Source organism: Phocoena phocoena, chromosome 10, assembly GCF_963924675.1.
Source record: "Phocoena phocoena chromosome 10, mPhoPho1.1, whole genome shotgun sequence".
Lineage (NCBI taxonomy): Eukaryota > Metazoa > Chordata > Mammalia > Artiodactyla > Phocoenidae > Phocoena > Phocoena phocoena.
Genome location: NC_089228.1, coordinates 82,597,529 through 82,607,409, shown reverse-complemented (window position 1 = coordinate 82,607,409; position 9,881 = coordinate 82,597,529). Strand labels below are relative to the sequence as shown.

The window sequence follows — 9,881 nt, the reverse complement described above, 5'->3', positions numbered from 1 at the left end:
TGTCCTCATGGTGCTTCCAGTCTAGTGGATGCTTCAACTGCCCTTTCTCAAACCAACCCTAGACTAAAAAAAAAAAATTTAATTAAAAAAAAAGAGAATTAAAAAAAAAAACAGGGAGTTCCTTGGTGGTCTAGGGATTTGGATTTGGCGATTTCACCGCAGAGGCCCAGGTTCAATCCCTGGTCGAGGAACTGAGATGCTGCAAACCGTGAGGCCAAAAACAAACAAACAAACAAAGAAACAACAACAACAAAAATCCAGTCCTTCGCCTGCTAGTCCTTTGAGAAACCAGTGCCAGGCTCTCCCAGAGCCCTTTCTACAAGTCATTGCTGAGTTCCTGGTTCACCTTCGTCATTTTCCCCTCCCACAGCCGTGGCTGCTTCCTCTTCATGGCTAAGAAGATGGGAGGGAGAGGCCTGGAATGAGGAGCCCAGAGCCCACCCCACCCCCAACATGCACTTTTTCTAAAGAAACAGCAGCAGGAGAGTCGGAGAGAGCTCCACTTTATTACGGAAAGTTAAAAAAAGACAAACAAAACCAAAAAAAACAGGCAATTGAGAAGGAAGGAGAATTGGGGGAAGAAAGTTGAGGCGCCTCATTACTCACCCCACACCCTCGCAATTCAGTTCAATTGTGAACCACTAGGAGGAACAGAATTAAATAACTAGAGGGGGATACAGAGTTAAGGTTCCCAGCCTTCCCTCTTGGGGAAAACTGAGACAGTAATACTGAGCAAAGGTGGAGGAAGCCATACCCCCAGGTCACCCCAACGAGGTGACTTCAGAGGACAGGGGAGAGGATTCTATGTGGACACACAAGTAGACGTGGCTTGTAAACCCGGGACTTTGGCAGGTGGGGCTGGGAACTGGGGGATTTTGTAAACCAGGCTGTGGTCAAGAGAGGAGGCAGGCGCTGTAAACAAAGGGGCAGTGACCTAAGGAACAGGAGGGAGAGGTGCCTGTAAATGCAGTGGGGGCCAGGTCTCCCAGGGACATGGGTACTTAAATCCCGAGAGCCTCGGGGGGGGGGCGGGGGGGGGAGTCAAGGAAGGCTGTGGGGAGAGTTACCCTGCCCATGGAGATGGAGAGGGTGCTCCATCCGTACCCCCCCACTGCACCCCGTGAGTTCTGTGCTCCTCCCCAGGACTTGATGGGGATCTTGGATCACCTAGGATGCACCAGCATGTCTGATGCGGGTGGAAACTGTGCGGTTGCCTCCGCCCCCAGAAACAGGATGAGGAAAGCAAGTTGGAAGATGTTGGTTGCCCTTCCCTGCCAGTCTCATGTTCAAGGTCTGTCTGCTCTGAATCTTCTGGGGTCCAGGATCTTCAGTTCTGGGAAGGAGGGAGGTATATCCCAGTGTTGGAAGAGGGTCACCTCCGGCAAGACTCATCTGTGGGAGAGGAGGCAATAAGGATAGAGAATGAGTGAGGGTCTCTGCTTCCCGCCTTCCCGACCCACTGCCCACACTGAAGGCCAGTTGGCATGTAGGAAATCTTATAATATCTTCCACATCCTGAGTGCCTGTTACTACTAGTAACAGCCATCACTCATTTAGCCTGGATTCTGTGCCAGCCATTCTCATAACTCGTTTAATCTCACAATAACCCCCAGGAGAGGTTAAGTAATTTGACGTCCAGCCGTAGTTCCTAGGTGTTCTACAAAAATTACTTAACCCTCCCAACAATTCCAAGAGGTAGTTATTATTAACCCCATTTCACAATAATAAACTGAGGCCAGAGGTCAGGTGATTTCCCTGAGGTCACACCACAATTAAGAGACAAGATGGAATGCAAACTCAGGCCTGTCTGATCCAAACGCTGTGTTTTTAACCACACTAGAGCGCTCAGAAAGAGGCCTGGTTTTGAAATATGGAGACCTCACGTGCACTTCGCTTCCCAAGACCTCCGTTTTCCCATCTGTGAAAGGAGCAGTTGGGCTAGAGGCCCTGCCAAGACGCTTCCAAGCGCCAACATTAAATCCTCCCCCTCCCTCCTGGACCGCAGTGCCCACTCCGAACACCAGGGGGAGCCCTCGGGCCGGCGGAGCCCGCGCTCACCCACTATCAGGGCCTTGGTGCGCAGCCCGCCCTGGAGCTCTGGCTGCAGCAGTAGCAGTTCCTCCTCATCCTCTTCGTCGTCGGGTTGGGCCGCTGGGGGACTGGAGACACTGGGGGCCTCAGGTTCGGGGCCCAGCTCCTCCAGCACCGAACTCTCGGAGGGGTATTGGTACGTGGTCTCCAGGGCTGTCTCGCTGAAGGAGATCTTGAGCTGAGGGTGGGAGAGAAAGGGGGGAGGAGGCGAGGTCAGCAGGGGGAAGCCCGCAGGGTAACAGGTGCAGGATGGAGAGTGGGGACTGGATTTGGGCACTCGCTGACTTTGTCCTCCCCAGCCACTCTGGAAGCCAGTTGTCCTTGCAGTACTCTCTCTCCAGTCCCAGATTTTCCCTCTTCAATCATATTATTTCAGAAACATTGACTTTGACCTGAGCTTTGGCGGGGGCCCAGGTGGCAGAAGTGAGTAACCCAGGACCAAGGTTCTGGTTTTAGAGTGTGGGAGGTAGAAGCGTAAAAACAAATTAAAAACATGGAGATAAGTCCTATGATCAGAACTGAGTCTTTGGGCACCCTGGGAGCAATCAGGACGGCTACCCAGAGGAGGTGAGGTTTGAAAAGAGCTGGAAAGAGCTGGCTGGGAGGAATCCCCACCAAAAGCAAAGACAGGCACAATAGTTTCCATAGCCTCGGCCCCTTGATGTTGGGGGAAACCCAGGACCCTGGTCACCAGCCCCTTTCACCCCCCTCACTCCCCTCCTCCAGCTGGAGTGGACCCACAGGAAAGGGTCTTGGGTCTGAGAGGGGAGCGGAGACGAACAGAAAAGCCCAGAGGAAAAGAGACTCTCCCCAAAACACAGGGAGAAGATGAGCCTGAGTGCCTGAAAGGTGCAGCTGGGGGAGGTGACAGGGGCAGAGAGGAAAGTCCGGGCAAACATGGCATGGGGGTGGAGAGTGCACCAGAAGGGACGTGCAGAGACAGAGGCAAATGACCAGAAGGGATCTGGACAGGGCAGAAAATCCTTCCTAAACATACTGTCTCAAGAGCAGGCAAGCCCCAGCTGCTCTCACTACCTTTTTACCCTTCCCCTTTGCCCTCCTAAGAAGCTCAGGGGGAAGGGGCAGGGTGGGATTAACTCTGGGAGCCAAAGCGATTAAGGAGACAAACAGGAGGATTCCATGTGAACTGCTCAGAAAGGTCCAGATGATCTCCCCAGGCCTCCTCTGGCGTCTGAGAAACTCGGGGCTGCAGCCCAGCACCCCTGAGTCTCTGCAGGGACTGGGGTGAGGAGAGAAACCAGGCTGGTGGCTGGACAGGTGGTTGCTAACACCTGGGTCCCTGAGGGAAGCTAGAACTCAGAGACTGTGTGTGTCACTCCCTGGGTCCAAACCTGGCATTGGCCCCTACCTCACTGGGAGCAAAAGCCAGAGACTGGCCAAGGCCTACAGGGGGCTACCAGTGTGCCTCTCCCCACTCCTCTCCAGCATCCTCCTCCACTCCAGCCACATTGGCTGTGATTTCCTCCAGCCCCACCAGGGGCACTCTTACCTCAGGGCCTTTGCACTGGCTGTTCCCTCCGCCTGGAACACTCTTCCCCCAAATATAGCCATGGCTCCCTCTCTCTGCATCATGCTATTATAAAGTTGTCATATTTGCTCCTCCTACCTCCTGGCCCTCTAGGTTCCACTTGTCCCTGTTCTAATGTTTTCCCATAATCACTTACCACCTTCTAACCTAACCTACCAGAGAATTTACTTATTTGTTTACTTATTTGTGTCTGCTGTCAACAGAAACGTGGAAGTTGCCACAATGGGTAAGGAAGGCTTCATCCAGACCTCAGATGTGGTCCCAACAGAGGACCAACACTGGGGGAATACTGGGGGCGGGGTCAGTCCAGTCTGTACACAGTCAACCCCCAGTCTGTGTCTGTGGAACAGCTGGCTGGTAGAATCAAGTGACAGGAACCAGACCCCTTTATATCCCAGTTTCTCAAAAGGAACTAATTCTATTGCTGACAGATTTACCCAAACTTCTGGGAACCCATTTCGGTTTTCTTTTCATATCACCTTTTGAGATAACAAGCTGCGTAGTTTATTATCTGCTCTGGAAAAGGATCCATTTTATTTGCTCTCCCTCCACGTTTGTCTCTCTCCCCCCACCCTGCTTCCCTCCTCACCACCCGCCCCAGCTTCTGACTGGGCTTCTCAGGAATGCACAGCCTGCATGGGGCGTGTGGGGGTGGGGGGTACGGAGGGGGTGACTCACTCCTCTCATCAGCTATATAAGGTCACAAGGGGGCTGGAGAGGGGAGGGGCTGGTCTCCCTGCCAGAGGGGCCTCTGGGGAAGGGCACCAGCCACAGCCCAACCCCTGGGCTCCAGGGGCAGGGCTGGGATTTCTCTCTCAGTGGCAGGGATACATTTGATGGAATTAGCCTGCAAAACAGGAGTTATTTAGGGAAGGGGGGCAGTGTTGGGTGGCAGGGTCCTCATATTCCTGATCTGGCAGCTGGGGACAGGACATGCCTGTCCCTGATGAGCAGGGTGCTGGGCGAGTGGAGAAGGCCTGAGGGAGGGCCGAGGGGAAGGCGTCTGGGCCTAGAGAACTCTATGCTGCTTCATCCCCAGCCCCAGCCCCACCCCCACCCCCACCCCCACCCCCACCCCGAGCGGCTGCTTCCTTATTCTCTCACCACATCCTGAGCACAGTTCTGGCAGGCCCGTGGCCCTGCATTTGCCACTCAGCCCCACCAGCCTTCCGGCTGCCCCCCCACCAGGCTTCCTGTTTGGGCGATCTGCTTCCGGCTCCCCTGCTCCCTGACCTAGGTATGGTCACCCTCACAGGTCCTGCCCTGCGCTCAGACAGTCCCTGGGCTTTGGGCCCCCAAATTCACGCCTTCTCCTCTTTGTTCCTCTCCAGAGGCACAAGCCAACCTCTACAGCAGGAAGTGACTTCTCTGAACACCTCGCCCTGGTCGTTCCTCACCTACTTCCTTGCATCTGCCCAGCCTGAAGGGGAAGGGGCTGGTAGCAGTCTGAGAGCTCAGGACAGACTCAGGGACCATAGCTCAGGGATGGGAGCTTAAGCTTCATGTGAAGATGAACTGGGGTCTCAAGTGACCCTGAGCTTTGGTCCCTGTGCTTTCCCACTGATACTGAGGACACAAAAAACAAGTCTGAGGATGTCACACATGAGATGAGAACTGGAGACTAGGAAGGTCTTCCCAGTCTCTGGAGAGATGTTAGATGCAGAGCCCTCTCTTTCCTTAGAGTTTTTCAAGCTGGAAACTGGTGTGTGGGGAAGGACGTGGGCCAGGGCCAGGGGGAGAAGTCTGCTTGGCTGACAGCTTGGCTGTTGCCAACTTCCCTGCGCTGCCTTCGTCTGCTGGCCTCGGCCCCCACCCCGCCCCCACCCCGCCCCGTCCTTAACTCCCATTGTACTCCCTGCTCTCAGCACTGTGCCTCCAAATTCACTTCTCTTTCTACCCCAAGAGGAGGGAGAGGCCGGGATGGCAGGAAGAGAGGGGAAAACCAACTGCTGAGCCAGTTCTGGGGAGGGAGGGGAAGCCCAGGGAGGAAGGACAGGGAGGGAATGGCGAGGGGGTATTTTGGAAGAGGAGAAGGCTTTTCTTGTCCCAAGAGAGAAGGGAGTACTGTCTGAAGCAGCAGCCCAGCTGGGGGTGTGCAACCTCGAGGTCACCCACTTCAAATGGCCTCTGTGTGCGTCTCTCCCATGGGGCAGACTCGGGGTTCGAAAGCCTTCTCTGCTCCTTGGCCAGCCCTGTTCCACTCCCCTCCCCCTGCTGTCCTGCGGTGTCCCTCCTCCGCACCCCTCGTCCTCGGGTCTGTGAGACCCTCCTCCGCTCACTTATCCCTACAAGCCCAAAGCCACCCCTCCACCTCCCCAGGCTTTCCGCCCCGACATCCTCCCCGCTGGAAGGCTGGAAGTGCTTTTGCCCTGCGGACCCTGCCCTCACAGGCTCCAGGCTGTGGCCTCAGCTCAGGTCTCCCACCAGATGGCCTGGGTTGGGTCACAGAGTCAGCAATGGAAAGAACTGGGGGGCTGGGGGCTCAGAGCCTGAGGGAACAGAGGGTGAGCAGCCTGGGTACAGCCTGAGAGGGACACACCCAGGACAGCGCTTGCTTGCGGGGCAGCCTCCTTGGGCTGGGAAGTGAATGGAAAAGAAGGGCTACGAGAAGGAAGAAGGAAGGGTGTGTGCGCAGGGGAGGAAGAGTGGTGGCAGGAATCAACAAGAACGCATAGACCAAGACAAGAATACAGGCGTATGAGACAGAGACAGGAGCCCACAGAGAGCCGACAAGTGGGCTTCTGAGGAGTCTGACTTGGCTGCTCCCTACCTGTTTGTGGTGCCTTTCAGGGGACCCCTTGACAAGGCAGCTGCGGTCGAGGCGGAGGTAGCCCCCCAGAACCAAGATCTCCTCAGCAGTTGGGTACCGCTTCTTCCCAGCCCCAGCGACTGCAGCGTCAGCTGTGGCTGGGCTGGCCGGAGTGGCAGGGGCTGCAGGGGGCACGGACCGCCGGGGGTTGACTGTGAAGGTGTGTCCGCTGCGGCGGGGGGCCCCCACCCCTGGCCCTGCCTTCACCCCATAGAACAGCCGGCTCATGAGGGGATCCCCAGGGGACTGGGGGGCAGGTGGGGCTGGGGGTGGGGGAGACAGAGGGGCTGCTGGTGGGGGCCGGAGTTCCCCTGCTTCCTCTTCCTGCTGTCTAGAGCCTCCAGTCCCAGCGTCCTCTGGTGAGAGGGGGGAGGGCACAGAGCAGCGGTTCTGCAGGGCGCTCAGAGGCCTGCCCTGAGCCCCTGCCTCCTCCTTCTCAGCTTCCCCTTCTCCAGCCTCTGCAGCGAGAGGACTCAGGTGCTTCTCGGCAGACTCTGGAGGGTCTGGTTTCTGAGTTTGAGTCTCTGTGTCCCTGGGTGTCCAGTCTCGAGCCTTCCCAGAGTTCAGGGTCCATTTCCACCCTTCTGTCAGCCTCAAGCCCCTCTCGCCATCCTCCGCAGGGGTGGGCCTCTGTTCTGCTGCCTCCACTCCTCCAGAACTGATGTCTGGAGCCTCCCTTGTCAGGGTCTCTGACGACGCTGTAATCTCTTCTGGGACCATCCTTGGACTTGGCCTCTCTTCTTGTCTCCCACATTCCTCTGAGCAGTCTTTTCTTTCTTCTCCTGAGCTCAGCCTCCACTCTGATGCCTCCGGTTGTACCCAACTCTGTTCCTGAGACTCTCTGGAGTCAGGCGTCCATTTATGGGCCTCTGTCAGGCCCAACTTCTGGTTGTCAGACTCCACCGGGCTCAGTCTATTTTCCACCACCTCTTTTCTCCTGGGGCTTTGTTCTTGAGGCTCTGCCAGTCTCAGACTCCGCTCTGGAGTTTCTCCAGGGCTCAGCCTCCATTTCCTCACCTCTGACAGTCTGGAGCTCCTGTCTCCAGCCTCTCCTGGGCTCTGCCTCCAGTCTCGAGCCTCCACAGGCCTGGGGCTCGACTCTCGAGCTCCCCCTATCCCCAGCCTCCTCTCTCTGGCTTCCCTGGGACTGAGCCGCTCTTCTCTTGACTCTCTTCCCTTGGGGCTCTGATCCCGCATCTCCCCAGGGCTGAGTCTCCGCTCCCAGGCCTCTAAAGACCCAGGCCGTCTCTCTGCAAGTAGCTCTTCACTCCGCTGCTGTTGCTGCTGCTGGCGCTCTTGCCGAATAAATCGGTTCTGGTGCACTGGCCCAATGGCCTCCAGGAGGACAGCAGACTCGTCTGGGTCTGGAGGTCCAGCCTCCGTAGTCCCAGGCGCAGGGCTAGGCTCCCCGGGAGACAGACCAAGCTTGGCCCGGCGGCGCTCCAGAAGCCCCCGCTTCCAGGCTGGCATCTGGGACAGCCGCTCCTGCTCTGCCTTCTCCCGGCCACGAACGGCTGCCTCCTCCTGCCGGCGCCGGGCTAGCAGCTGTAGCTTCCAGTCTGGGATGGTGGCCATGGTCCCCTTGGGGAGGGTGGGGAACGCTGGGGGCAGAGAACAGGAAGGAGAGGCTCCAGAGAGGCCCAGAGGGTGCGAATGGGGGTGGGAGGGGAGGTAGTGGAGCGGAGAGGTGGGACACAGAGGAGGGCAGAGGAGCTGAGGGTGAGGACAGAGGGAAAGAGCGGGGAGCAGAGAAAGGAGAAAAGCTGAGAAAGTGAAGGGGAAACTAAGAGTCAAGTTGATGGCAGTCGGGGGATGGGTTGAGAGGAAGAGTGGAGATTCAGGGCAAAGAGGCAGGAGTCAGATTTGTCAGTACAGGTTATTGGGTATCAGAGACAGTTCCCGGGATGTGAGAAGAGAGAAAAACGAGAGAAGTTGGCGCGCGGGCGAAGAGAGAAAGGAGAGGCTGGACGTGAGGGGGACAGGGTCCAGGCGAGGTTGCCTCACCGCTACCCCAGGAGCGGTGAGAGTGGGAAGAGAGGTCAGGGAATCCCGCCGGAGAGGGGGCACTGGGACCTGAGGGGGTGTCGGGGAGGTGGGAGGGCGGAGAGTGGAGAGGTCTAAGGGAGAAGGGGAAGTCAGGGAGGCAGAGGGGCGAGGGGGTTCCGCGGCTGCAGCCCGGCGCGTCTCAGCGTGGGCCCAGGAGGTCCGGGCTCCCCTTCCAGCTCTGCTCGGGCCACGCCTCTCCGGCCCCCCAGCCCCCACCCCTCCGCCCCGCACTCCGCCCCGAGGCGGGTCAGGGGAAATACCCTCCCCCGGGGACTTTCGGAACCCGGGTGTCGGACCTGCCAGCACGTTCCCAGAACCCTGGCGTCCACCCCCACCCTAACGCGGTCCCGGCACCACCGCCTGCCTCCCCTACCGGCGGTGCCCCGGGACCCAGGCGTGCGGAGCACCGGCCCCACACCTCTTTTTTCCGGAGCCTGCCAGTCCTGTGCCCGGGTCTTGGCTCTCACGGAACCCCGACATAGCCGGCCATCCCCACCCGGCTCTGACCGCACAGACAGGCAATCTCGGCACAAAGAGGAGACAGCCCAAGGTTCGGGCCGGGGACGGGAGCGGGGACGGGAGAGGAGACACCCCCTCCCCAAGGCTGAAGCCCCTCAGTCAACTCACACGCCGCGGGGCTCCCAGGGGAGGGGGTGCGAAGGAGCCTGACGTCCGGAGAGAGGAGGAGAGAGGAAGAGGAGGAGAGAGGGATCGAGGGAGATCCGGAGACAGGAGGGAGGGGAGGAGGGAGGGAGAGGAGGACGGAAAGAGGGAGCCAAGGAGGAGGGACGGAGACAGAGACCAGGGGACCGGGCGGGGGGAGACGGCCGCTTTGTCTGAGGACAATGGGGAGAGGGAAGGGGGCGCGGGGCGGAGCCGGGCGAGGGGGCGGAGCCTCGCTCCCTCCGACCCCGCGTGGGACTCGGCTCCGGGTCTCCTCTCTTCCCGCCGCCAGCCCTGGCCCTCCGACGTCTGTCCCCAGGGTTTCTCACCCGGCTCCCGGATAACCCAGGTGTCCAGACCTCCGCCCCCAGCTCGCCAACCCAGGGCGGTGGCCCGTGACTCAGGCCCCTCGAGGGACTTGGGGAGGAAGCGGCAGCTGCTCCGAGCCGGGCCCGCCCTTCCCATCTCCTGCCGCTCCTCCCTACGCATTTGCCTTCCCGGGCCAGCCTTTGTTACCGTGGGGGCCGGGGCGGCCGCCGGGCTGCGGGGGACCCGTAGGGAGGGGGCGGCAGCAGGAGCGGCGCTCGGAAGCCAACGGTTTTGGAAGCTAGCTCCCTTACCCGAGCCGCTGCCCCACTCTTCCGCTTCAACCTATCTGCCGAGGGTCCCCAGGTCTGCAGCGAGGAAATTGGGGGATTTGGAGGAAGGGAGACCGGGTGCTCC

The 9,881-nt window shown here is 58.9% G+C and overlaps 1 protein-coding gene across 1 annotated transcript; it reads right to left on the bottom strand.

Annotated features, from left to right (window-relative positions):
- Positions 1 to 487: 487 nt before the first annotated feature.
- PPP1R18 (protein phosphatase 1 regulatory subunit 18) lies at positions 488 to 8,333 on the bottom strand. The gene is made up of 3 exons (XM_065885428.1): positions 6,411 to 8,333; positions 2,059 to 2,269; positions 488 to 1,392 (listed from the first exon to the last, which is right to left on the bottom strand). The coding sequence occupies exons 1-3, from the start codon at positions 8,022 to 8,024 to the stop codon at positions 1,373 to 1,375; spliced, it is 1,845 nt and encodes a 614-aa protein (XP_065741500.1). The 5' UTR covers positions 8,025 to 8,333; the 3' UTR covers positions 488 to 1,372.
- Between the last annotated feature and the right edge of the window lie 1,548 nt (positions 8,334 to 9,881).

What these genes read in the sequence shown, in the direction of transcription:
- PPP1R18 (XM_065885428.1), bottom strand. Translation starts at nt 8,024, where the DNA reads ATGGCCACCATCCCAGACTGGAAGCTACAGCTGCTAGCCCGGCGCCGG. An exon ending in CTGAAAGGCACCACAAACAG is followed by an intron (nt 2,270 to 6,410) that starts GTAGGGAGCAGC and finishes TCCCACCCTCAG; the next exon opens with CTCAAGATCTCCTTCAGCGA. An exon ending in CACCAAGGCCCTGATAGTGG is followed by an intron (nt 1,393 to 2,058) that starts GTGAGCGCGGGC and finishes CCTCTCCCACAG; the next exon opens with ATGAGTCTTGCCGGAGGTGA.